Source organism: Oncorhynchus mykiss, chromosome 17 (assembly GCF_013265735.2).
Source record: "Oncorhynchus mykiss isolate Arlee chromosome 17, USDA_OmykA_1.1, whole genome shotgun sequence".
Classification (NCBI taxonomy): Eukaryota; Metazoa; Chordata; class Actinopteri; order Salmoniformes; family Salmonidae; genus Oncorhynchus; species Oncorhynchus mykiss.
The window spans coordinates 56,699,354-56,727,090 of record NC_048581.1 but is presented as its reverse complement, the minus strand read 5'-3'; the positions used below and the strand labels follow the sequence as shown (position 1 = coordinate 56,727,090).

Genomic DNA, 27,737 nt, shown 5'->3' with positions numbered 1-27,737 from the left:
TATTTGCAAATTATGGTGGAAAATAAGTACTTTTTTGCCGAACTCTATATGTTTCTGTGGAAACTTCCCCTTGAGCAGGGTTTCCCAAACTCGGGTGGGAGAGGTTTCGTTATTTTCTATAAATTTGTGTCAATTAAGAACTAGACCAGGGAAGTTTTTGACTAATCAGTTACCTTAATTGATCAATCAAGTACAAGGGAGGAACAAAAACCCGCAGGTGGTCGGCCCTCCAGGAATTGAGCTGGGTATTCAGTTCCTGAATTCCGAGAATTTACCTTTAGAGAATATGCCAACACCTTTAACTGTCATCATACTTTTTTTATATAGCGATAGACCTGTCTGATCTTGTTGGCATAAAACTTGATGTAGCCACGTGCAGATTTTTCCCGCTTGTTGCGCTTCAAGCAGGGCTCAGCTTTTTTCTTGGCACACACACCCTCCACATACCAACACACCCATGCATAATACCGTTTCTCAAGCTGCACCTACTCTGCACCCTTTTCCCTGAAGTATGCTCTTGTGCACTCCCCATTGGTGTGAACTGTTACACCAATCCTATGCTTTTAAATCTATGCAGGAGAGTGCACAAGTGCACGTTGGGGAAAAGGGTTGAGATTTGGAACACAGGCTTTGTAGACTGTTAGGCTATAGGCTATGGTAATTATATAGGCCAAATCATTCATAAAAAGGCTTTAAATATTACAATATGTAACGTCATTAATGTCTTATGTCATTAATTAGGTTTACCCTTTACATTACAGTGCCATTATTACTATGTAATTATTAATGTAAGTACAGTTTAAAAAGTATTGTAATTACTCATTGTTGTTACATTGTACTTAGAAGATAGGCCTACTGCTAGACCTTATTGGGTTAGGCCTAACTGAGCAATTGTGTTTATAAACTCCTTATATGTATGTTCCTGTTTGCAAATTATTTGTTAGACTATACATACTAGCATATATATACACAAATTGTACACGATGTAGCCTATATATATATATAGGCTACATCGTGTACAATTTGAATAGCCTATAGTTTAAATAGACAAACAAAACATCCCAGCATTTAGGCTTTACAAACATCTTCCTTGAGATGACAAACCTATAATTATTATTATTTCTGGCACTCATTTGTCAGTTATCAATTTTAAATTCCTTTTTAGCAATACAATGTCATCATCAGACGTTTATTTTTAGCCTATGCCAGGCGGTAATAGCACCACGTATGTAAAAAGGTCTAAATTTAGATCAGACAACTCCGCAGGCGCTTGCGTCAATGGAATCCCGAGCGTGCGTCAGAGTGATGAGGACGTCTGTGAGAGAACGATGCCATTGGCTCCTGACCCGGAAAAGTCACCGCCCCGTTTGCCTTTTATGGGGAAAGACACGCCTAGAGCCGGGACTACCTGACGTAACGGCAAAATACAAGTGACTGTATAAATTGCGCTGTGCCTCAAGTCTGAAGATTTCATTCCCTTTCAGAATTGTAAACAGAGGTTGTAACACACTTGATGTTTATCCATCACTCGGAATAAATGAGACGTTGGCTAAGGAATTGAGGATTTATACAGCAGGTTAGTAAAAGTTATTTCTTATATTTTGCATGCATGCTTAGTGCGCTTCACTGTTTTTTATGGATCCGATTGGCAGGGATGCCTTTTTATTCTTTGAACACTTTATCCCACTAAAACGCTTGCTTAATGTAATTAATTGTTGCATTTTAGCCTACTTGCAATTGCTGTATTTTTGTTTTCTTGGTAATTAAAATGTTATATTTTCTAATGGCATACTGCAAATTCAATGTATATATGCTACGTTCCCATTCGAGTAGGCTACAGCTGCTGAAACTGTCAATCAAATAATAAGTAAATAACATGTCAGACCAAATGCTAGATGTCGTGGATATCGTTGTAGACTTTACTGCATTCAACATTGAGCTCTGTCACACTTGTGACTTGCGTATGTGTTGGTCAGTGTTGTGACCAGCCGCACACTCCCTGTTATAGGGCTATTTTATAGGTCCTTTTATATTGAGCCAATAGGGGTGTATTGATGGTCTTGACATAGCCCAAGTATTGTTTGCTGTGTAGCCTTTATGATTGCATCATTTCGAAGCTTGAAATATTGAAAGGAAATAGTTGAGCATGTGAGTGGTTGGATATTTCTAGTTTTGTATGATTTGCTCTTCATGGTCAGTTATTTGAAACTTAATCCATCTGTATTATTTTAAATAAATAGGTTTATGCGTCACATTGCTATCAATTTAGGCTACTATTATGAAAGGCAGACAGGTGGCGATATGGCCAGTCGTTTTACTGTGTTCAAGAGGCGGTGGCAGTATCGGATGTCTCATTGTTGTATCCCTGTTGTCCTCAGCTTATCAGATGATGCACACATATCCTTTGCATGCACGTTCCACACAGAGTTCAGAAGTTAACTTGTGACCTTTTGATGTTGGTACCCTTTTCATAGGTCAACGATGTTTCTTACTTTAGTTTGTGTGCAACAGGTGTATAGTTCTCACCAAAGCACATGCTAAGAGATAAAAAACAGTCACTGCTTAGGGGCAGAAGAGCCTACACCCAGACATGTTGTTGACGATGATATAACAAGGAAAAAGCAGTGTCTTCCATTTCAGGGATTGAACATAAATGAAAGTGTTTAGGATAATTGTTTAGTGTACATTGTGTCTAGTCATGCAAGGATGTCTTGAGATAATCAAAGCTTTGACTGATTGACCAAAAGCCTTCATTGTGGTTTAACTGACATTGAATTAAGACAATAGTTGAGATTAATTGGATCAGATGATTATAGCTACAGTTCCGTGAGATAACACCTCATGGAGAAAAGTCCACCAGATCCAATATTGATCTGATATTGACAGTTCTGAGGTAGACATGAAACACACACATGTCCAGCTGCTAAATACACCCTAGCAGCACCCCCCCCCCCCCCCGCTCTGCCACCTTCCTCTCTTCAGCTGGCATTTAGCCCACCCTGAAACGCAATCCCCTGGACTCCTTAGTACTGTCAGTCTTTGGGGAGGAGGGTTGCCCTGTTCATAATCGTAGCATTAAAAGCCAGTAACGCAATATCCTCCAGCAAGACGATCTCCCCATCATCCGGACAACTGGTTTTCCAGGCTTTCTCAGAATCACCAAAGGGGTACCAACAGGCCTAAAGCTGTGTCAGTGTGAGGGGGGATGGAAGTGTTTCTGTATGGGATGATGTCGAGGTGCACTGTTGGAGAGGTGTTAAAAAGGGATTCCTAAGACCGATTAAGTTTCTTCAGTGTTGTTGACTTGTTTATGGTTATTGCACCTGGTTTGACTGGGGTGATGGTGAGCTTGGAGTGTACGGCAGGTTGGCCTACATTACTCAACATTACTGGCACCATTTCAATTATTTGAATGGTGAATGTCTTTGAAATATTTGTATTAAAATATTGTTTTCAATTCTTTTTTAGCGATGCCCTGTGTTCAAACTCAGTATGGAACTGTGCCCTACGACAACAACTACTACAGCTCTGAGTTCCTAAACCCCGAACTCAGTGCTAAGCTAACCATGGACATTGGTGCCGAGCAGGACCAGCTCACCGCCTCCTCCCTCCCCAGCATCAACACCCTGGTGGGCAGCGGCTATGTGGGCGAGTTTGACACCTACTCCTGCCAGATCACCACCTCCACCGCCCCCTCCGGCCACTCAGCCGGCAGCACCTCCAGCCCTCAGGCTCAGCACTCAGCCTTTAAACTGGACGACATCCAGGTATATAGCTGCTACCCGGGCTCCTTCGCCCTCAGCTACCTCGACGAGACGCTGTCCTCCTGCGGCTCCGATTATTATGGCAGCCCCGCATCAGCCGCCCCCTCCCCACCCACCCCGGGCTTCCAGAGCCAGCCTGGCCCAGTCTGGGACTCACCCTTCAGCCCCTACTCCCCAGACCCTGGGTGCTGGGTGGCCGATAAGTCAAGCCTGGCTCAGCAACCCTCCTTCTTCACCTTCATACCCACCACAGAGCAGCACTCCCCCCTGGGGCAGCACCAGGGCCCCCAGCAGAGTGAGGAGGACCCTTTCTTTCAGCCCTCCCAGAGGCATGCCTCCCAGCTCCATTATGCCCCCTTGTCCCTAGACCAGAGGTCCATGGACAGCCCCGGGCTCATGGAAAGGCACATGTTGTCCCCTAAGACCGGCAGCCCCGGGGCCAACGAGGGTCGCTGTGCGGTGTGTGGGGACAATGCCTCCTGTCAGCACTACGGGGTCCGCACCTGTGAGGGCTGCAAGGGCTTCTTTAAGGTAGGACGCTTCACAGTAGTTATATTATTATTATTATTTCATGATTTTTATGATTCATTTACACATAACACCTTTAATATTCATACATTTACTTGGCTCCAGTTTTAGTATAAGTGCTCACTATTAAGAAACTGATTATAAAATTAAAAGGGGAACTTTGACAAATGCGCTGGAAAATAATCACACTGTTCTTTGTTATTGCAGCGAACTGTACAGAAGAATGCTAAATATGTGTGCCTAGCCAACAAAGACTGTCCAGTAGACAAGCGGCGAAGGAACCGCTGCCAATTCTGCCGTTTCCAGAAGTGCCTGGGGGTGGGAATGGTGAAGGAAGGTAATGCCATGTCACACTCCCTTAAAGCCTTCAGTGTCTAGTATATTTGACGTGAAAACCAAGTTGCAATGACAATCATGTGAAACCCAAGCTAAGAATGAAAGCCATGTGAAACTGAAGCTTTTTTATTTTATTTAACCTTTATTTAACTAGGCAAGTTTACTGTGCCCAGTCGTATAAAAATATCAACTGAAATGGATATAGTCGTTATTCAGTGAAACGGAGGCTTATGGTGACAGTCACATGAGAATCTCAGACAGGTACAGTCAGTGAGAGTATTATTTTTTTCTCTCACTTACAGTTGTCCGCACAGACAGCCTGAAAGGTCGCAGGGGTCGTCTGCCCTCTAAATCCAAGACAGTGCTAGAGTCAGTGTCCACCACCCCACCCGTCAACATCATCGCCTCTCTTGTCAGGGCTCACATAGACTCCAACCCCGCCATCGGAAAGCTGGACTACTCCAAGGTAGGACCTCCAGACATGTGACTCATGGAACATCATATTATTAGTTGTCTGAATCTCTCTCAGAATTTAGCCAGTTGCTGCTGTTAAAGTTAAGCTTCTCGCTATAATATAGTTATGTAATTAAGCTTCTTTGATTGCAGTGATCTCGATCCCATTTCACACTACATGTTGTGAAGAGAAGGACATAAGAGGCAGTGATTCATCCCTTTCTTTCATCTATCCACTCCTCAGTACCAGGAGACGGTGGCCAGCCTATCAGAGAAAGAGGATGCCAATGACATCCAGCAGTTCTACGACCTGCTGACAGGCACCATGGATGTGATTCGGAAATGGGCCGAGACCATCCCAGAATTCACCGCCTTCTGCCCGGAAGACCAGGAGCTGCTCCTGGAATCTGCTTTCGTGGAACTCTTTATCCTCCGGCTAGCATACAGGTATAATTACCACTGTAACCATTGTCTGCATCCCAAATGGCACCTTATTCCCTATGGGCCCTGGTCAAAAGTATTGCAGTAAATAGGGAATAGTGCTATTTGGGATGCATACATTTACTCTGTAAAAAACACAAATGTGTGCCCAATGTTTCTACAATATATGTTAAGACTGTTCTGTGTCTAGGTCGAGTCCTGAGAAAGACAAGCTGATCTTCTGCAACGGTGTGGTACTTCACCGTATGCAGTGTGTGCGAGGCTTTGGCGACTGGATCGACTCCATCATGGACTTCTCCCAGAGCCTCCACCGCATGAACCTGGACGTGTCCTCATTCGCCTGCCTTGCAGCACTGGTCATCATCACAGGTGAGACACACAAACACACACACACACACACTTTTAGTGAGCCACTTATTTGCTCCACTAGGAGCTGAAAGGAATAACTCTAAGTGTGCAGTGCCTTCAGAAATGATTCACACCCCTTGACATAAAATAGATGACATTTAGATTGTGTGTCACTGGCCTACACACACACATAATCCATACGGTCAAAGTGTAATTATGTTTTTAGAAGTTTTTACAAGTTAATGAAAAATTAAAGGCTGAAATGTCTTAAAACCTCTTTAGGCTAGGGGGCCGTATTTTCACATCCGGATGAAAAGAATGCCCAAAGTAAACTGCCTGTTACTCAGGCCCAGAAGCTAGGTTATGCAATACATGGTAGTATTGGATAGAAAACACTCTAACGTTTCTAAAACTGTTAAAATAATGTCTGTGAGTATAACAGAACTGATTTGGCAGGCGAAACCCCGAGCACAATCCATCCAGGGAAACATTTTTTTGAGGTCATTGTGTTTTCCAATGCTTTTCTATGGGAAACTCAGATTGTAGTTCATATGGCTTCCACTAGATGTCAACAGTCTTTAGAAATTGTTCAATGTTTTTCTTTTGAAAAATGAAGTCGTCGTCTTATTCTTTCTATGCATCACTCAGGTGGACTCTAGTCTTTCCTCTTTGTTTTTCTCCGGTATTGGAAACAGTTTATTCTGTCTTAAATTTGATCGATTATTTACATTTTAGTGTACCTAAGGTTGGATTAGATGTTTGGACCAAGTTTACAGGGAACTTATTAGATACTTTGTAGTCATGTTGGGCGAGTTGGAACCGGTGTATTTCTGACTCAAACGCGCCAAATAAATGTACATTTTGGGGATATAAAGAAGGAATTTATCGAACAAAACGACCATTCATTGTGTCACTGAGACATTTGGGATTGCAAAAAGATGAAGATCTTCAAAGGTAAGGCATTTATTATATCGCTATTTCTTACTTTCGTAACGCACCTGCCTGGTTGAAAATTTGTTATGTTTTTGTATGCGGGGAGCTGTCCTCAGATAATCGCATGGTGTGCTTTTGTCGTAAAGCCTTTTTGAAATTTGACACAGCGGCTGGATTAACAAGAAGTTAAGCTTTATTTTGATGTATTACACTTGTATTTTCGTGAATGTTGAATATTTATATAGTTTGAATTTGGCGCTCTGCAATTTCACCGGATGTTGTCAAATCTATCCTGTTAACGGGACTTGATCCGTAAGAAGTTAATAACTATTCAACCCCTTTGTTATGGCAAACCTAAATAAGTTCAGGAGTAAACATTTGCGTAACAAGTCACATAATAAGTTGCATGGATTCACTCTGTGTGCAATAATAGTGTTTAACATGATGTTTTACTACCTCATCTCTCTACTCCACACATACAATTATCTGTAAGGTCCCTCAGTCGAGCAGTGAATTTCAAACACAGATTCAACCACAAAGACCAGGGAGGTTTTCCAATGTCTCCAAAGAAGGGCACCTATTGGGTAAAATTGATAAATGAGTCCAAAAAATTATAATACAGACATTGATTATCCGTTTGTGCTGGTTGAAGTTATTAATTACACTTTGGATGGTGTGTCAATACACCCAGTCACTACAAACATACAGGCGTCCTTCCTAACTCAATTGCCGAAGAGGAAGGAAACTGCTCAGGGATGCATATAGTTTTTTTTGTATTTTACCCCCTATTTCTCTGCAACTCCCCAACAGTCTCGGGAGGCGAAGGTCGAGTCATGCGTCCTCTGAAACATGACCCGCCAAACCGTTGTTCTTAACAGCCGCCCACTTAACCCGGAAGCCAATCGCACCAATGTGTTGGAGGAAACACCGTTCAACTGACGACCGGAGTTCAGCCTGCAGATGCCTGGCCCGCCACAAAGAGTCACTAGAGTGTAATGAGCCAATTAAAGCCCCCCCAGCCAAACCTTCCCCTAACCTGGGCGACGCTTGGCCAATTGCGTGCCGCCCTTTGGGATTCCCGATCATGGCCAGTTGTGATACAGCCTAGGATCGAACCCGGGTCTGTAGTTACGTGTGCCTTAGACCGCTGCACCACTTGGGAGGCCCACCGCTCAGGAATTTCACCATGAGGCCAATTGTGACTTTAAAACTGTTACAGTTTAATGGCTGTGATAGGAGAAAACTGAGAATGGATCAACAACATTGTAGTAATTCCACAATACTAACCTAACTGACATTGAAAAGAAGGAAGCCTGTACATAAATAAAATATTCCAAAACATGCATCCTGATTGCAACAAGGCACTAAAGTAATACTGCAAAACAAATGTAGCAAAGCAATTCACTTTTTGTCCTGAATACAAAGTGTTATGTTTGGGGCAATTCCAAAACAACACATTGCGGAGTACCACTCTCTCTATATTTTCAAGCATAGTGGTGGCTGTGTCATGTTATGTGTATGCTTATAATCGTTAAGGACTCTGGAGTATTTCAGGATAAAAAATAAATGGAATAGAGCTAAGCACAGGACCTGGTTCAGTCTGCTTTCCACCAGACACTGGGAGATGAATTCATCTTTCAGCAGCACAATAACCTAAAACACAAGGCCAAATCTACACTGGAGTTGCTTACCAAAAAGACAGTGAATGTTCCTGAGCTGCCGAGTTACAGCTTTGTCTTAAATCTAATTGAAAATCTATGGCAAGACCTAAAAATGGTTGTCTAGCAACGATCAGCAACCAACCTTGAAGAATTTTGAAAAGAACATGAGCAAATGTTGCGCACTCCAGGTGTGGAAGGCTCTTAGAGACTTACCCAGAAAGACTCACAGCTGTAATCGCTGCCAAAGGTGCTTCTACAAATTATTGACTCAGGGGTGCGAATATATATGTAAATTAGATATTTCTGTATTTCATTTTAAATAAAGATGTTTTCTCTTCGTCATTATGGGGTATTGTTTGTAGATGGGTGAGAAATAAAATCAATTTAATACATTTTGAATACAGGCTGTAACACAACAAAATGTGGACTAAGTCAAGGGGTATTCATATTTTCTGAAGGCACTGTAGTTCTAACACTGAAACAAGCATAACATATGCATGTGATATAGGCTATAGCCAAATCAAAATCAAATGAATCAGAGTTTATTGCTCACATGCACAGCAGTTGTAAATGGTACAGTGAAATGCCCATTCACGTTTCTCATCAAGATGTTTCTCCTTGTGGTTTCTCCTCAGATCGCCATGGCCTTAAAGAGCCCAAACGGGTGGAGGAGTTCCAGAACTGCCTCATCACCTGTCTGAGGGACCATGTGACCAGCAGTGGCTCCGATGCGGGGAGGCTCCAGCCCAACTTCCTGTCCCGACTACTGGGGAAGCTCCCTGAGCTGCGCACCCTCTGCACCCAGGGCCTGCAGCGCATCTTCTACCTGAAGCTGGAGGACCTGGTTCCCCCACCGCCCATCGTAGACAAAATCTTCATGGATACCTTACCTTTCTGAAAGGACAGATTAAAAAAAGATGAAGAGGAGTGATTAAGTGATGATGTGAGGGGACACAAATACGATAAACTGAGGAGGTGAATAGGGGGCCGTTGTCCGAGTCCATTACATTTGGGACTTCTGAGTGTTGCATATGGATAGGAGGCACCCCCCCCCCCCCCCCTCCACTGAAGTGGCGTGGACTTGCCCCTTTCCAGTGCACTGACTTAATGACAAGTGTCTGATTCTGCCTGTATTTTTCTCACGTTTAGTTTTTTTTTTAAAGACCTGTGGGTGGCAGAATTGGATGTCTATTTTCCTATCTGTGAAATTCTCATGGACAACATCCAACAAGAGAGAAGAAGACACGAGTGGACATTTCAAGTTTTTGGTCTCTTTTGTAAGTGTGAGTTTGTGGAGTGGCTTTATCGCTATGCAAAATGTTTACGTTTGTTTCTTTGTAGGTTGCAAAATATTGGGAGACAGTTGGTGTGTATGTACAGCTCTGAGGGAAATAAACTGCATATGTTCACACCTGAACACCCACTTAAACCCAAGTTCTCAAAAATCCTATGGAGTCTTCATATCCCAATAGATTTAATTTAGCAGGTGTTCAAAGTTGACGCGTCGAGAGACAAACAGAGTCAAACACTGGGGTCTCCAGTTCACAAGCCTTTCTTAACGACAACTGTTAGGTCCTACATTTCAAAAGTGAATATTTTCATTAAAAAACTGTTATAATAGCCATTTGTAGTCCTGATACCACACCTTTACAAGGTATTGGACCAAAGGGAAACGTTCCATCTGTCTGCCTGCGGTGATAGCTGGCTATTGTTGTGACATTTACAGCTCATCAACCCTAAAGCCTTAATGTATCTAAAAAGGTGCCATCATTTTTACTCACACCACACGGCAACATTTTTAATGGCAGGAGAATCATATTACTGAAACAAAACAATTATTTTCCTTAACTCTAATGTTATTTTTTATTTTATCTTTATTTAACTAGGCAAGTCAGTTAAGAACAAATTCTTATTTTCAATGACGGCCTAGGAACAGTGGGTTAACTGCCTGTTCAGAGGCAGAACGACAGATTTATACCTAGCCAATAGCCATGAGTCCTTAAAAAGAGAAACATGCCAGCAGATTTAATGTTTGAAAAGTGCCTTTAAAAAAGTTTCAAATCATTAAATAATGACGAACTCCTGTGTATTAAGGTTTTCATTCCAACCATCTCACTGCTATAAAGTCTGTAAATCTAAAACATTCAAACAGACTTGGTGAAGTACGATTGGCTGAAATGAAAATGTGCATACCAAGAGATACTTGAAAACAGAGGTTAGGAATCCCATGATTTGGAATAGCCTAATAGATAAAAATCATAAATACATTTATTTTTATGAATGAACGATTATAGCATAGTATAGCTGTAACATGGATCCACTCAAACATGTGACTCTATAGCTTTCTATCCTTAACTGTGTGTGTATATAAACCTCTGCTACTGCAAATGTTGCCTTACACACGCTCCTTCAGGAGGAGTGTGTGCAGTTTTATTATATGTTGTTTTTATTTTCTTCTTGAAATGAACTTCAAGTGATTTCTTAAGTCATTACATGGTGAAATGTGACAAAACCACGAGCAGCTAAGAGCACTTCAGCGTTCTAACACAGTATACAGATGTATAAAAATGTTTCCTGCTTCTTTTTCTGTGTGTATTCTTATAACATAAATACTTTATATTTGTGAGTTTTCGTAATGTGGTATATATATATATATATATATATATATATATATATATATACACACACACACACAGAGGAAGAAAAAGTTTAATATTACATTTAATATTAAAATACAATTTCAAAATACAACATTTGTTGCCATTTTTCTTAAATGTCATATTATTTCACACACATCATTTTTACTACACACATCATCATAAAAGTAACACCAGATTATGAGTTATCTGGTACCTCCAAAGAAATACGTGGTTTCACTGCTTAAGATAATGATAAAACCACAGGTACCTTAACTGGTGAGGACGGGCTCAGCAATAACTGGAATGGTAACGAACACATCAAACACATTTCAACCATTATTATGAGCCATCCTCTCCTCAGCAGCCTCCTGTGGATACAACTCTTTCCTCTAGTTTAGAGGCTGTCTGCAGCCGAAGTTGTACACCATTGGTTTGATTTTCATGACATCATAACCGGGAGCCGTTCCTTCCTTTCAGTAAAACCACTTGCTTAGTTTCTAGATAAGATTGATAGAAGGGGAACTGTTATGCTCTGTGCCACACAGGGGCACATGACGTCATAACTGTGTGGGTGTCTATCTTTTCCATAGTGTTGTCTAGGCATATTATATGATATACTCAAAGTAGCTGATACTAACACCTTAGAATATGAATTTTGGTTGTTCCCCTTTGAGTTTCTTTGTTATTGGGCTGTATAAACCACACAATGTATTACTGTACATAGTATGGCAGAGCTATTCTGTAGTATCCCATATGGGAAAATAATATAATTAAATAGATTGGGAAAATCTCTATCAAATATATATGTACGCATAAAATACACACACTCCTCACAACCTTCCCTAATGATAATGATGAGTCTCTATTGACCTCTGGTACCTTAGCATTAGGTTCTGGAAATTGTGTTTTACATGCAAAAGATGGATCATTGAGTTGTAGTTAAAAATGTATTCTACAGTTATTGAGGTATGGCCTACCTGCCACTTATGAAACAGTACAAATAAATTAGGTGTTTAAAAGACACTTGAATCTATAACATATATTTGTACATATTTATCCGGGCTGTCAGTCAAAATTTGAAATGTTCCCGAGCCCTGCCTTCAACTGACAGAGCAGCCATTGCAATTTAGAATTTTCTTCAGAAGGAGACGAGCAGCTGTCATCCCCAAAAATATCTCTTGGACAATGCCATTTTATTTGATTATACATTCTTAACATTTAATTAAAATGCTTTTAACCTGGTGGGTGACAGAGGAAGAAGTGATTTATTCAACTGCAAGCAAGAGTTTTTGTCGAGCTAGCTAGCTCCTTCTTTAGCTTGCCACAGAAGTGCAGTGTGACTGACCAAGGTAAGAATTGTTTTGAAAATGAAAGTTGAGTAGAGTTAATGTCATGTTTGTATTAGATATAATTTAATTGCCAAAGCTATTGTTTAATTTTCTAGGGCTAGGCTAACCAAGCGTTGCTTGCTAGCTAGCTAATTTAGCTAGTTTTAGTGTGGGTTGGGTGTCTCAGGACTGGCTAGCTAACGTTAGATTATTTCTAGCAAAAAATAATCATATTTTTCTCTCCTGCAGTGTATCCTTCTGGTCTGGATCCTCAGCTGCCAATGGACAGACCCCAGCCAATTTAAGTAATCTTTTGTATCATTTTGCTTTGATGTTCATGAACATTAACCCCTCATTTATTCTTCATCTTCTGTGGAATATTTTCACTGACTCTGTCTCTGCTTTATCCAAAGGGTCACTGTCAACTTGTGTGTCTGACAATGGACACGAGGTGAAGGAATCAGTTGTAACACAATACATTATTTTCACATACAGATGTTAAGTGCACAGAGATAATTTGTACATTATATTTGAGTTTCAGATACGACTTTACAAGTGACTCCCATGCCACAATTCACCAAGGGTTATTTGAGCAAGAAATAAAGATTATTGAAAGCACTCTTTTAGTTGTCAGTCACTAGTCATTCATTCATTCATAACTTTTTAAAGTATACCACAGCATGCCATTGTGATTTAGTGCTGAAATGTGTAGTTTTATGCATTGGATTTTAATGTAGCCTAGCCTTTAATGTAGCCTAGCTACAGTATAAAAGGTAAAAATATACATTTTCCAGTCATTAAAATACATGGCAACATATATTTATTAAATATATTTTGGACTATATTTTACTAGCTATGCTATGCTGTCAAAATGTATTCCCACAGCATATTTTTAAATATATAAACATATATGTTGAAATATGAAAACAGGCAATTTAGTTATATGTCCATATATTTTTGTACATATAGTTCAATATATGAACAATGGCGATTACTCACTCCATCCACTACCACTGTGTATCAACCCCCTGGCTGGATAAGAGGCTACAAAGCAGATAAATCAAGATCAGACATACAGTAGGGCAAGATGTGATCATGTGAGGACCGAGCTGTCTGCTTGAACTGCTGACGCACAGCTCGGACACCCATGCATACCTCACAAGACATGCCACAAGATGTCTCTTCACAGTCCCCAAATCCAGACTATGGGAGGCACACAGTACTACATAGAGCTATGACTACATGGAACTCTATTTCACATCAAGTAACTGATGCAAGCAGTAAAATATGATTTAAAATAAAAAAAACATAACAATGCACTGTATGGAACAAAGGGGACTGTGAAGCCACACAAACATAGGCACAGACACATGCATATACACACACACACGATAACATGCGCACTATACACACACACGTACACATGGATTTTGTACTGTAGATATGTGGTAGTGGTGGAGTAGTGTTGTGAAATCTGAATATATTGTTATGTTTTTAAAATTGTATGAACTGCCTTAATTTTGCTGGACTCCAGGAAGAGTAGCTGCTTTGTAGCAGCTAATAGAGATCCATAATAAATACAAATCAAAGCAAGCAATATGTTGCTGTTATCAAGACTTGCTATTACCACTGTGGTGCTTTTTGAAATTGGGCTGTCAAGGGGAGAGGTGCGCAAAATGTGTTAACATTGGCACAGCACCCATGATCAGCAGTCTATCCTTTGCCAATCACAGCCCAGGGAAATTGAAAACCGTGTTCAGCCAATACTCCCCTGGACATCCGATCTCAGACCGCAATCCAGTCATCTGGATTTTAATGTTGGCAGCAAGAGTGGAAAATGGGGGCATGAGGAGAAAAGAAGGGGAGGCTATATAAAAGCTCACATAGAGACATGTATTACAATTAAAAAGTCCAGTCATGCTGCCCACAATCTGATGGGTACATTGAGTGGATGGACATATGGGTGTAGTCCCCATTCAGGGTTGACAGAGGCTAGACATCTTCAGAGACCAGTAGACATAACCTAGGGACTATTCTGTACACCATCTCTACTTTCATTAGGAATACAGCGTATGTCAATATACAGTCGTATACACATGTAGTATACACTTGGCATCTGGTCATTTTGGCAGACGCTCCTATCCAGTGTGAGATTTGCAGGAGTGCACATGGTGGTATCTAGCGGTAAATGGGAATGTTGACCTTTGGACAGATACTGTACATGTTATCCAGAGTGACTTACAGTTCATTCAGTATACAGTGCATCCGGAAAGTACTCCGACCCCTTGACTTTTCCCACATTTTCTAACGTTAAAGCCTTATTCTAAAATGGATTAAATTCCCTTCTTCCTCATCAATCTACACAAAATACCCCACAAAATGTTCATTATTGTGTGTAGATTGATGAGGAAACAAAACAATTCAATCCATTTTATAATAAGGCTGTAACATAACAAAATGTGGAAAAAGTCACGGGGTCTGAATACCTTCCGAATGCACTGTATGTGGAAATCAAATCCAGACCTCTCTGGTGATGTAAGAACCAAACTACTACCAACAGAGCCAGTGGAACAACATGTTCGAGCCAGTGGAACCACACAAAGGTAAAGGAGTCCAAACTTCTTTGTTACTCATCATTTGAATGGGGATCGATGTACTGGATTTGTCCATTGTTTTTGATAGGCAAGCCTAAACTATAGATCAAGTCTTATTTACTATGCTATTTGTTCTGTAAACCAATTTCAAAATGAGTTGAAGATGGGTTAAAGCTGTAAAATAAGGTCATCCTGGAACGATGGTGATTTAAAATCAACCCCTAAGGTTTGACCTGACAATAACTAATCCATTCCATTCCACCCAGACAACCCATACTGTATCATACTAACATTTCACTCACATATCATTCTACTAATGGGTAAAATATGTTCACCCTAATGACATAAGCTGGTGGCCAGTTTTCTGGCCTTTAGAAGTGAAATGTTAACACGCACATAATCATATGATGTTGTTTAGTTTAGCTGGGGTTTAGAGTGAACTGAAAACCAGACAATTTGCTGGTTTAGCACGGTGCTTTGCCTTAAGGTAAACGACATAGCGACACTGCAACAGCCGCAGAAACTACTTCTGAACATTTATTGTGGATGTTTCGGTCAGAGACGTACGTTCTGGTCTGGCCATGACTGCCGGGGCAAGTGTCATTTTCAGGTTGGAATTCCGAGTTGGATAACAGTTAAAAAATATTTTTCCCAGTCCGAGCACAGATTTCTCCCGAGTTCCCAGTTGTCGTGAATGCACTGAAAGTCTGAGATTTCTGAGTTCCGAGTAGGGCTGTTACGGTGACCATATTACCGCCACACCGTCATGACGGCAGTCAAATTCTACGTGACTGTCACGTCTATTCCCGCCCCCCGCTCTGGCTCTCAACGCTGCCGGTCTACAAATGTCCTTTGGTCTGATGAAATAGAACTGTTTGGCCATAATGCCCATCGTTATGTTTGGAGGAAAAAGGGAGAGGCTTGCAAGCCGAAGAACACCATCCCAACCGTGAAGCACAGGGTGGCAGCATCATGTTGTGGGGGTGCTTTGCTGCAGGAGGGACTGGTGCAATTCACAAAATAGATGGCATCTCTGAATGTCCTTGAGTGGCCCAGCCAGAGCCCAGACTCGCCAGAGCCCGATCAAGAGACTTGAATCCATAGATTAGAACCTAAAAAATGTATTTCTATTGACGGATTTCCTTATATGAACTGTAACTCAGTAACATATTTGAAATTGTTGCATGTTGCGTTTATATTTTTGTTCAGCATAGTTTGACCATCAATGTTAAGCAAGCTAGTTCCCACTGGGCAGACCACGTCATTTCAATATGGAAATTTGGGTAATATTTGGTTGAAATGTTGATCAATGAGATTTAAACCTTTATTCACCGAGTCAAAAAGCCAGCCAGAAGTTTGTTGAATTCCTAATGTGTTATCACTATGCTTTCAACCATTTAAAAGTGCAACGAAATTCCAATGGAAAAACAATGTCTGACTTTTAGTTGTCATCTAAATGTGCTATCTGCGCTTTCAACCATTTAAAAGCACGACAAAGTCAAAATGGGGATACAACGTCATATATTTTGTGTACAACAATGTAATGTGCTATCACTTATTAACAACAAAAACTAAAATATTACATTTACATAAGTATTCAGACCCTTTACTCAGTACTTTGTTGAAGCACCTTTGGCAGCAATTACAGCCTTGAGTCTTCTCGAGGATGATGCTACAAGCTTGGAGCAACTGTATTTGGGGGGTTTCTCCCATTCTTCTCTGCAGATCATCTCAAGCTCTGTCGGGTTTTTATTTTCAAGTCTCTTGATCGGGCTCTGGCGAGTCTGGGCTCTGGCTGGGCCACTCAAGGACATTCAGAGACTTGTCCCGAAGCCACTCCTGCATTGTCTTGGCGGGGTGCTTAAAGTCGTTGACCTGTTGGAAGGTGAACCTTCACCCCAGTCTGAGGTCCTGAGCGCTCTGGAGCAGGTTTTCATCAATGATCTCTCTACTTTACTCTGTTCATCTTCCCCTCGATCCTGACTAGTCTCCCAGTCCCTGAAAAACATCCCAACATGCATGATGCTGCCACCACCATGCTTCACTGTAGGGATGGTGCCGGGTTTCCTCCAGACGTGACGCTTGGCATTCAGGTGAATGAGTCCAATCTTGGTTTCATCAGACCAGAGAATCTTGTTTCTCTTGGTCAGAGTCCTTTAAATGCCCTTTGGCAAAATCCAAGCGGGCTGTCATGTGCCTTTTCCTGAGGAGTGGCTTCTGTCTGGCCACTCTACCATAAAGGCCTGATTGGTGGAGTGCTGCAGAGTTGGTTGTCCTTCTGGAAGGTTATCCCATCTCCACAGAGGAACTCTTGAGCTCTGTCAGTGTGACCATCAGGTCACCTCCCTAACCAAGGCCCTTCTCCCCCGATTTCTCAGTTTGGTCGGGCGGACAGTTCTAGGAAGAGTCTTGGTGGTTCAAAACTTCTTCCATTTAAGAATGATGGAGGCCACTGTGTTCTTGGGGACCTTCAATGCTGCAGAATTTTTTTTGGTACCCTTCCCCAGATCTGTGCCTTGACACAATCCTGTCTCGGTGCTCTACGGACAATTCCTTCGACCTCATGGCTTGGATTTTGCTCTGACATGCACGGTCAACTGTGGGACCTTATATAGACAGGTGTGTGCCTTTCCAAATCATGTCCAATCAATTGAATTTACCACAGGTGGATTCCAATCAAGTTGTAGAAACATCCATCTCAAGGATGATAAATGGAAACAGGATCAACCAGAGCTCAATTTTGAGTCTCATAGCAAAGGATCTGAATACTTATGTAAATAAGGTATTTCTGTTTTTAATACATTTGCAGAAATGTCTAAAAACCTATTTTTAAATTGTCATTATGGGGTATTGTGTGTAGATTGATGAGGGAATTTAAAAAAAAATTTTTTTAATACATATATTTAACAAAATTGGAAAAAGGGGTCTGAACACTTTCCAAATGCATAAGAAGAAATATATAGTTACAGTAGGCTAACCTCAAAATTTGTCCATGGATGTGTTACTCATCTTAAGGTTGAATAAATACGGTTTCATCAGTTTATAGGATAGCCTTAACTTTAGGGTATTTACTGTATTAGATTAAAATGTTATTGAATTTTTTGTTTTGTTTTACCTTAATGTAACTAGGCAAGTGAGTTAAGAACAAATTCTTATTTACAATGACGGCCTACACTGATTGATAATTGATCATGCAGGTAGTTCATCTGAGCCACTGGTTTAATCCCATTTCTTAACTTTTATTTAATTGGTGATGTGAATCTAACATATTTGTTAACTTGTCAATAGGCTATTTACTGTATTGCAAGTGTGGTATTAAATATTGTTTGATGTCAACAAATTCCAGTATGTCTACAAATTAATATTTTATATGTTGGATTCACCATATCAATTATTCATTTGAAGACAAACAGGAATTAAAGCCAGACTTAGTCAGTGGCACAGACGGAACTATCCAAGCAGAAGATACATCTCCTTCAAATGTTGTTATTTGGTTGCGTTGACAACCAAACACAATTCAATATCCAGTTTGTCTACAAATTAATAATTGATATATGGAGACGTGAATCCAAAGTATTAATGATTAACTTGAAGATTACATTTTAAATAAACAAAAGCTTGAAACCCTAGGCTTATGTATCGTTTATCTTTAGTTGAACCCTGGGTTGAATTGAAACAATAGCTGTTTAGGACTTTTCAAATGCTATTTAGGCCTAAATATTACATTTCATTTGCTCTGTTAAACCTACCCATTGGAATGACTTTGATAGCAGCAGTGAATATATTTAGTTATTAAGAGGTCTATCAGTAATGATGCTCACCATAGTACATTGGTAGTAGTAAGTGACAAATATACAGTTTCCAATGTATTTTCCATGTAGCTTATTAAGGTTGAAGAATTGTTCTAACGAAAAAGCACATGAATGAAACAAAGTTGTATTTCCGTCATGAGGAAATAGGAAGCTCCGAAGAGCATGTGAATACCACATTAGTCTACTGCCAGTGGAGGCTCCTCAGTGGAGGACCATCCTCCTCAGTGAATTTTTAGATAAAACTATACTAAATATATTCACGCGCCCAAATAATTGATTAAAACACACTGTTTTGCAATCAAGGTATACAGTAGCCTCAACAGCACTATGTTGGGTAGCACCATGGTGTAGCAGGAGAACAGCTAATTTCTGTCTTCCTCTGGGTACACTGACTACAATACAAAACCTAGGAGGCGCATAGTTCTCACCCACTTCCATAGACTTACACAGTAACTATGACATCTTCCGGAGAACATCCTCCACCCTATCAGAGCTCTTGCAGCATGAACTGAAATGTTCTCCACCCAACCAAAGGATCAGATAATGAATCTAGTAATGAAAGCATAAGCTACAGCTAGCTAGTGCATAAAATGTGGTGAGTTGTTGACTCAAAGAGAAAGACAATATTAATTTCTTAAATTGAAGGAGAAGCAAGAGAGCTACCTAACTATATTTTGTTGCATTTTTTCACTTCCACATAGCTAGCAAATGCAGCTAGCTGGTTTAGCCTATTCAAACACCCGTCTCAGAGAGCGATGCTATGTTCACTAGCTGGCTATGGATATCCAACACTGGAACTCTTCCAAGCTTTTGGTTTTGCCACTGGGGCCCGCCGGTGTAACTGCCAAACTGCTTCCTGACTGTACACTGTTTCGCATGATTGTAGAGGGTTCACTGACGCGTTAGTTCTAGTAGCTATGTTGACTATGATATTAGCTAATATGGTGACAATTTATGTTTTTTTCGCCTGGTCACAGACAGCTGATGTGTTGTGCACTGAAGTCCAAAAGTGAAGGGAAAAGGCGAGAGGAGGAGAGAGCGTAGATGCGAGAAGGAATTGTACAACGAGCAAAATGGTCATGCTTTTGTATGTGGCTGCTATAAAAGTAAACTGTGTTTCCGTGTGACAATGGGTGTATTTATTCCGCCGATTCTGGTGATTTTTTAATTATTTTTCAATGGAAGCAAATGTAACAAAACGGGGATAAACATAACTGAACTTGTCCAATAGAGACTCTCGTTTGCAACTGTTTGACTAATGATTACACCCTAGATCAGCTACAGTAGATGCAGGCAAGAGTGTGCAAGGCGGCATTGAATGTGCCACTTGAATGTGTCATTTGATTACTCCAATTTTGCTTTTTGCAATTGGAAACCAAAATCGAAATGTGTCTTGGTCAATGTCTAAAGTGGTCAATATAGACTGACATTCAATAATTCTCAACAGATTCTTTAACGACTGAGGAAAAGACCCAGACGGCTGCCAACTGTTATATGTCTTGAATCTAAAGGAGCATGCACAGAATAAGGATGCTGTATATGTATGTCAGGTATTCTATCAAGCCCTATATGAAGCTGAAAGTACAGAATTGAAATGTGCAGCCATGGGTGTCCTTAGAAGAACACTTTTATATTCCAACACTGTTATTTTGTGTAAAAGTAAAACAGGCTTACCCATTCACCCTCTGAATGGCACACATACAGTTGAAGTCGGAAGATTACATACACTTAGGTTGGAGTCATTAAAACTAGTTTTTCAACCACTCCACACATTTCTTGTTAACAAACTATAGTTTTGACAAGTTGGTTAGGATATCTACTTTGTGCATGACACAAGCCATTTTTCAAACAATTGTTTACAGACAGATTATTTAACTTAATCATAATTACACTGGGCCAGAAGTTTACATACACAAAGTTGACTGTGCCTTTAAACAGCTTGGAAAATTCCAGAAAATTATGTCATGGCTTTAGAAGCTTCTGATAGGCTAATTAACATCATTTGAGTCAATTGGAGGTGTACCTGTGGATGTATTTCAAGGCCTACCTTCAAACATTTTGCATGACATCATGGGAAAATAAAAAATTAAATCAGCCAATAACCTCAGAAAGAATTGGAGACCTCCACAAGCCTGGTTCATCTTTGGGAGCAATTTCCAAATGCCTGAAGGTACCACGTTCATCTGTACAAACAATAGTATGCAGGTATAAACACCATGGGACTACACAGCTGTCATACAGCTCAGGAAGGAGACACGTTCTGTCTCCTAGAGATGAACATACTTTGGTGCGAAAAGTGCAAATCAATCCCAGAACAGCAGCAAAAGACCTTGTGAAGATGCTGGAGGAAACGGGTACAAAAGTATCTATATCCATAGTAAATGAGTCCTATATCGACATAACCTGAAAGGCCGCTCAGCAAGGAAGAAGCCACTGCTCCAAAACCGCCATAAAAAAGCCAGACTACGGTTTGCAACTGCACATGTGGACAAAGATCATACTTTTTGGAGAAATGTCCTCTGGTTTGATGAAACAAAAATATAACTGTTTGGCCATAATGCCAATCGTTATGTTTGGAGGAAAAAGGGGGAGGCTTGCAAGCCGAAGAACACAGCATCATGTTGTGGGGGTGCTTTGTTGCAGTAGGGACTGGTGCACTTCACAAAATAGATGGCATCATGAGGCAGGACAATTATGTGGATATATTGAAGCAACATCTCAAGACATCAGCCAGGAAGTTAAAGCTTGATCGCAAATGGGGTCTTCCAAATGGACAATGACCCCAAGCATACTTCCAAAGTTGTGGCAATATGGCTTAAGGACAACAAAGTCAAGGTATTGGAGTGGCCATCACAAACCCCTGACCTCAATCTCATAGACAATGTGTGGGCAGAACTGAAAAAGTGTGTGCAAGCAAGGAGGCCTACAAAACTGACTCAATTACACCAGCTCTGGCAGGAGGAATGGACCAAAATTCACCCAACTTATTGTGGGAAGATTGTGGTAGGCTACCCAAAACATTTGATCCAAGTTAAACAATTTAAAGGCAAAGCTACCAAATACTAATTGAGTATGTAAACTTCTGATCCACTGGGAATGTGATGAAGGAAATAAAAGCTGAAATAAATCACTACTATTATTCTAACATTTCACATTCTTAAAATAAAGTGGTGATCCTAACTGACCTACAACTGGGAATTTTTACTAGGATTAAATGTCAGGAATTTTGAAAAACTGAGTTAAATGTATTTGGCTAAGGTGTATGTAAACTTCCGACTTCAACTGTACCCAATCGATGTCTCAATTGTCTCGAGGTTTAAAATCTTCCTTTAACCGGTCTCCTCCCCTTCGTCTCCACACTGATTGAAGTGGATTGAACAAGTGACATCAATAAGGGATAATAGCTTTCACCTGCTCTTTCACATGGAAAGAGCAGGTGTTCATGGTTTGTACACATGCTAATTCTAAAAGGTCTCCAGGGACTCATACTATGGTAAAACAAACGTAGCCAACAAGCACAGACATCACAAGCTAGGATTGGGGATAACTATGCCCTATGATGTCACTTTAAACATGAAGATAGACATACAGTACATGAGACATATATGTGTGAGTGGATGGCCTACAACAGACGCAAGCGCAATGTATGAGAGAGAGTGAGTTACTGAGACATAATCCACAGAGCGCTAGCTGGAGAGGATATTTCAGCATTCCAGGGAGAGGAAAGCCAATAGGCCTGTTTGTGAGGATGCTGCACCTGCCATTTGTTGATGGACTGATCTGTAAATAACTCTGTGAAGCTGTTTGGCGCTCAGCGGGGGGCTCCTGTACCTCACCCTCTCTCTTGCCCCCTCTCTTTATTTCATTATCTCTTTCATTATCTCTGTCCCTCATGCACACACATATAGAAACACCACCATCATTTCTACTCATTTACCAGAAACAGCCAAAATTAGCTCTTACAAGGGGGATGAGTGTGTGTGTGTGTGTGTGTGTGTTTTTTTCTCTCGTTCCCAGTGCCACTCTCCTCTCTCCACCCAGTCCCCAAGGCCAGGTGTGGACACCTGATGCACTTCCCCTGGCTTACCGGACAACATTTCTCATCTTGGGTTAGTGAAGAGTCCTGTGTCTGTCCCGTGATTGTCCTATGACCACATTCAATCCCTAATACGTGCGACTCCGCCCGTATCTCTGTTCTGGCCTGACAGAGTGTCGGTCTGCATGCGTGCGCATGTGTGTGTGCTTTTGTGTGTGGGTGTGTGGAAACCCTCGGGTGAGTGTATTTTTAGCCAGGCCATAGAAACCTCTGGAATCCGATCTCCCCTTTCTGACTGAGAGTCTAGTGATAAATGAGTTGGCAGACACCATCGCTCAAGCAATCCCCACGCATACCATACGGCCCGGCCCCTATAACTTTCTTATACTCCTAGTGCCCAGGGGATTAAATCCAGAACTGAATGGTAAGCCTCTAGTATTATCATTCTATCAAGCACAATAAAACATGTTAGGAGTCCCACGTGTTCAGCAAAATACACTGTATACTGCATATTCCCTTAGTAATATTTATTGATTTGTGACACATGGGATCCTGATTCCACATATTCATTGTTTCTGAAAACTTCTCAAGTGTGACTAGTGATGAGATGCTTGGTTCACACAGAGGGATTGAGAGATTATATGAATGGGTTTTGTAAAACCATTTGTTGATGCATATCTCTCTAGGTAACATTGTGGTTAGATGAGGCTGGCTGATGAAATACAATGTATAGTGGGGCAAAAAAGTATTTAGTCAGCCACCAATTGTGCAAGTTCTCCCACTTAAAAAGATGAGAGAAGCCTGTAATTTTCATCATAGGTACACTTCAACTATGACAGATAAAATGAGGGGGGAAAAATCCATAAAATCACATTGTAGGATTTTTAATGAATTTATTTGCAAATTATGGTGGAAAATAAGTATTTGGAAAATAAGTATATGCACACACACGTACAGTTGAAGTTGGAAGTTTACATACACCTTAGCCAAATACATTTAACTCAGTTTTTCAAAATTCCTGACACTTATTCGGAGTAAAAATTCCCTATCTTAGGTCAGTTAGGATCCCCACCTTATTTTAAGAATGTGAAATGTCAGAATAACAGTAGAGAGAATTATTTATTTCAGCTTTACATTTTTTCATCACATTCCCAGTAGGTCAGAAGTTAGCATACACTCAATTAGTATTTGGTAGCATTGCCTTTAAAATGGTTTAACTTGGGTCAAATGTTTCAGATAGCATTACACCAGCTTCACACAATAAATTGGGTGAATTTTGGCCCATTCCTCCTGACAGAGCTGGTAACTGAGTCAGGTTTGTAGGCCTCCTTGCTCGCACACGCTTTTTCAGTTCTGCCCACACATTTTCTATGAGATTGAGGTCAGGGCTTTGCGATGGCCACTCCAATACCTTGACTTTGTAGTCCTTAAGCCATTTTGCCACAACTTTGGAAGTATGCTTGGGGTCATTGTCCATTTGGAAGACCCATTTGCGACCAAGCTGATGTCTTGAGATGTTGCTTCAATATATCCACATAATTGTCCTGCCTCATGATGCCAACTATTTTGTGAAGTGCACGAGTCCCTCCTGCAGCAAAGCACCCCGACAACATGATGCTGCCACCCCGTGTTTCACGGTTGGGATAGTGTTCTTCAGCTTGCAAGCCTCTCCCTTTTTCCTCCAAACATAACGATAGTCATTATGGCCAAACAGTTCTATTTTTGTTTCATCAGACCAAAGGACATTTCTCCAAAAAGTACGATCTTTGTCCCCATGTGCAGTTGCAAACTCTAGTCTGGTTTTTTTTATGGAGGTTTTGGAGCAGTAGCTTCTTCCTTGCAGAGTGGCCTTTCAGGTTATGTCGATATAGGACTCATTTTACTGTGGATATTGATACTTTTGTACCTGTTTCCTCCAGCATCTTCACAAGGTCCTTTGCTGTTGTTCTGGGATTGATTTGCACTTTTCGCACCAAAGTACATTCATCTCTAGGAGATAGAACGCGTCTCCTTCCTGAGTGGTATGACGGTTACGTGGTCCCATGGTGTTTACACCTGCGTACTATTGTTTGTACAGATGAATGTGGTACCTTCAGGCATTTGGAAATTGCTCCCAAAGATGAACCAGACTTGTAGGTCTACATTTTTTTTCTGAGGTTTCCTTTGATTTTCCAATGATGTCATGAAAAGAGTTTGAACGTACGCCTTGAAATACATCCACAGGTTCACTTCCAATTGACTCAAATTATGTCAATTAGCCTATCAGAAGCTTCTAAAGCATGACAATTTTCTGGAATTTTCCAAGCCGTTTAAAGGCACAGTCAATTTTGTGTATGTAAACTTCTGATGGACTGGAATTGTGATACAGTGAAATAAAAGTGAAATCTGTCTGTAAACAATTGTTGGAAAATGTATTTGTGTCATGCACAAAGTAGATGTCCTAACCGACTTGCCAAAACTATAGTTTGTCAACAAGAAATGTGTGGGGTGGTTGAAAAAGGAGTTTTAATGACTCCAACCTAAGTGTATGTTAACTTCAGACTTCAACTGTATACTGTTCAATAGTTTGGGGTCACTTAGAAGTGTCCCTGTTTTTGAAAGAAAAACTTATTTTTTGTCCATTAAAATAATATCAAATTGATCAGAAATACAGTGTAGACATTGTTAATGTTATAAATGGCTATTGTAGCTGGAAACTGATGATTTTTAATGGAATATCTACATAGGCGTACAGAGGCCCATTATCAGCAACCATCACTCCTGTGTTCCAATGGCACATTGTGTTAGCTAAGCCGAGTTTATAATTTTAAAAGGCTAATTGATAATTAGAAAACTCTTTTGCAATGATAGCACAGTTGAAAACGGTTCAGATAAAATAATCAATAATGGCCAGAAATAAAGCACTTTCTTCTGAAACCTGTCAGTCTATTCTTGTTCTGAGAAATTAAGGCTATTGTAATGCTCCGGGTGTCGTGGGTGTGGAGTCAAATGCAGGAGACAGAGAGTTCAATGCTGCGCGTCTTTTAATCGCACCAACGCACCACAGGGTGCTCACAAAAAAGTTACGTTCCCAAAACACAGGGAATCAAAATGTACAATGGGAAACAATCCCGACCGGACACTAACACGTGCCTATACCACAGAGCCGAAGGTTACATAGAAATAATCCCGCACAACAACCAGGCGGGCCGGCTGTCTAATAAAGACAAACTAATTAAACATCCACAGGTGCTACCACTCAACATACAAGGAGGGGAAGGAAAAACAATCAGTGGCAGCTAATAGGCCGGTGACGACGACCGCCGAGCGCCACCTGCCCGGGAAAGGGAAACACCCTCGGTCGGACTCGTGACAGTACCCCCCCCCCCCCTGACGCGCGGCTCCCGCAGCGCGCCGACACCGGCCTAGAGGTCGCCCCGGAGGACGAGGCGCAGGGCGATCCGGATGGAGGCGATGGAAATCCCTCAACATGGAGGGATCCAAGATGTCCCCCACCGGTACCCAGCACCTCTCCTCCGGACCGTACCCCTCCCAGTCCACGAGGTACTGCAGGCCCCTCACCCGGCGTCTTGAGTCCAGAATGGCCCGGATCGTGTACGCCGGGGACCCCTCTATGTCCAGCGGGGGGGGAGGGACCTCCGGTACCTCACTGTCCTGCAGGGGACCAGCTACCACCGGCCTGAGGAGAGACACATGAAACGAGGGGTTAATACGATAATAGGAAGGGAGTTGTAATCGATAACACACCTCGTTTATCCTCCTCAGGACTTTAAAGGGCCCTACACACTGCGGACCCAGCTTCCGGCAGGGCAAGCGGAGAGGTAGGTTTCGGGTCGAGAGCCAGACCCTGTCCCCCGGTACAAACACGGGGGCCTCACTGCGGTGGCGGTCAGCACTCCTCTTCTGCCGTCCACTCGCTTGTCGTAGAGATTCCTGGACGGCCCTCCAGGTCTCCTTGGAGCGCTGTACCCATTCCTCCACCGCAGGAGCCTCGGTCTGGCTCGGATGCCATGGTGCCAGGACCGGCTGGTACCCCAACACACACTGAAAAGGGGACACGTTAGTAGAGGAGTGGCGTAGTGAGTTCTGAGCCATTTCAGCCCAGGGAATGTATCGTGCCCACTCCCCTGGCCGATCCTGGCAATACGACCGCAGAAACCTACCCACCTCCTGGTTCACTCTCTCCACCTGCCCATTACTCTCGGGGTGATAACCGGAGGTCAGGCTGACAGAGACCCCCAAACGTTCCATGAACGCTCTCCATACCCGGGACGTGAATTGGGGGCCACGATCAGAAACGATGTCCTCCGGCACCCCGTAGTGCCGGAAGACATGGGTGAATAACGCCTCCGCAGTCTGTAGGGCTGTAGGGATACCGGGCAACGGGAGGAGACGGCAGGACTTAGAGAACCGATCCACAATCACCAGAACCGTGGTGTTCCCCTGAGACGGCGGGAGATCGGTTAGGAAATCTATGGACAGATGTGACCATGGCCGCTGTGGAACAGGGAGGGGTTGTAGCTTCCCTCTAGGAAGGTGCCTAGGAGCCTTACTCTGAGCGCACACTGAACAGGAGGAGACATAACCCTTAACGTCCTTAGCCAACGTAGGCCACCAATACCTCCCCTGAAGGCTCCCCACTGTCCTCGTCACCCCAGGGTGACCCGAGGAGGGTAGGACGTGAGCCCACCGAATCAGTTTGTCCCGAACACCAAGCGGCACGTACCTTCGCCCCGCTGGACACTGAGGAGGCGCGGGTTCAGCCCGTAACGCCCGCTCGATGTCCGAGTCCACCTCCCATACCACTGGGGCTACCAGCTTCGAGGCGGGAAGGATGGGGGTAGGTTCGGTGGACCCATCCTCC

General features: G+C 41.9%; 1 protein-coding gene and 1 long non-coding RNA gene across 2 annotated transcripts; one reads left to right on the top strand and one right to left on the bottom strand.

The window, feature by feature from the left end:
- Positions 1-1,418: 1,418 nt before the first annotated feature.
- On the top strand, positions 1,419-9,893 carry LOC110494169 (nuclear receptor subfamily 4 group A member 1). The gene is made up of 7 exons (XM_021568977.2): positions 1,419-1,576; positions 3,469-4,295; positions 4,500-4,629; positions 4,931-5,094; positions 5,326-5,528; positions 5,713-5,891; positions 9,100-9,893. Exons 2-7 carry the CDS (start codon positions 3,471-3,473, stop codon positions 9,360-9,362), a joined length of 1,764 nt encoding a protein of 587 aa, XP_021424652.1. The 5' UTR covers positions 1,419-1,576; positions 3,469-3,470; the 3' UTR covers positions 9,363-9,893.
- On the bottom strand, positions 4,739-26,493 carry LOC118940478. The gene is made up of 3 exons (XR_005037020.1): positions 26,435-26,493; positions 9,018-9,358; positions 4,739-5,875 (listed from the first exon to the last, which is right to left on the bottom strand). It is a non-coding gene; the product is annotated as an uncharacterized LOC118940478 (long non-coding RNA).
- Positions 26,494-27,737: the final 1,244 nt, after the last annotated feature.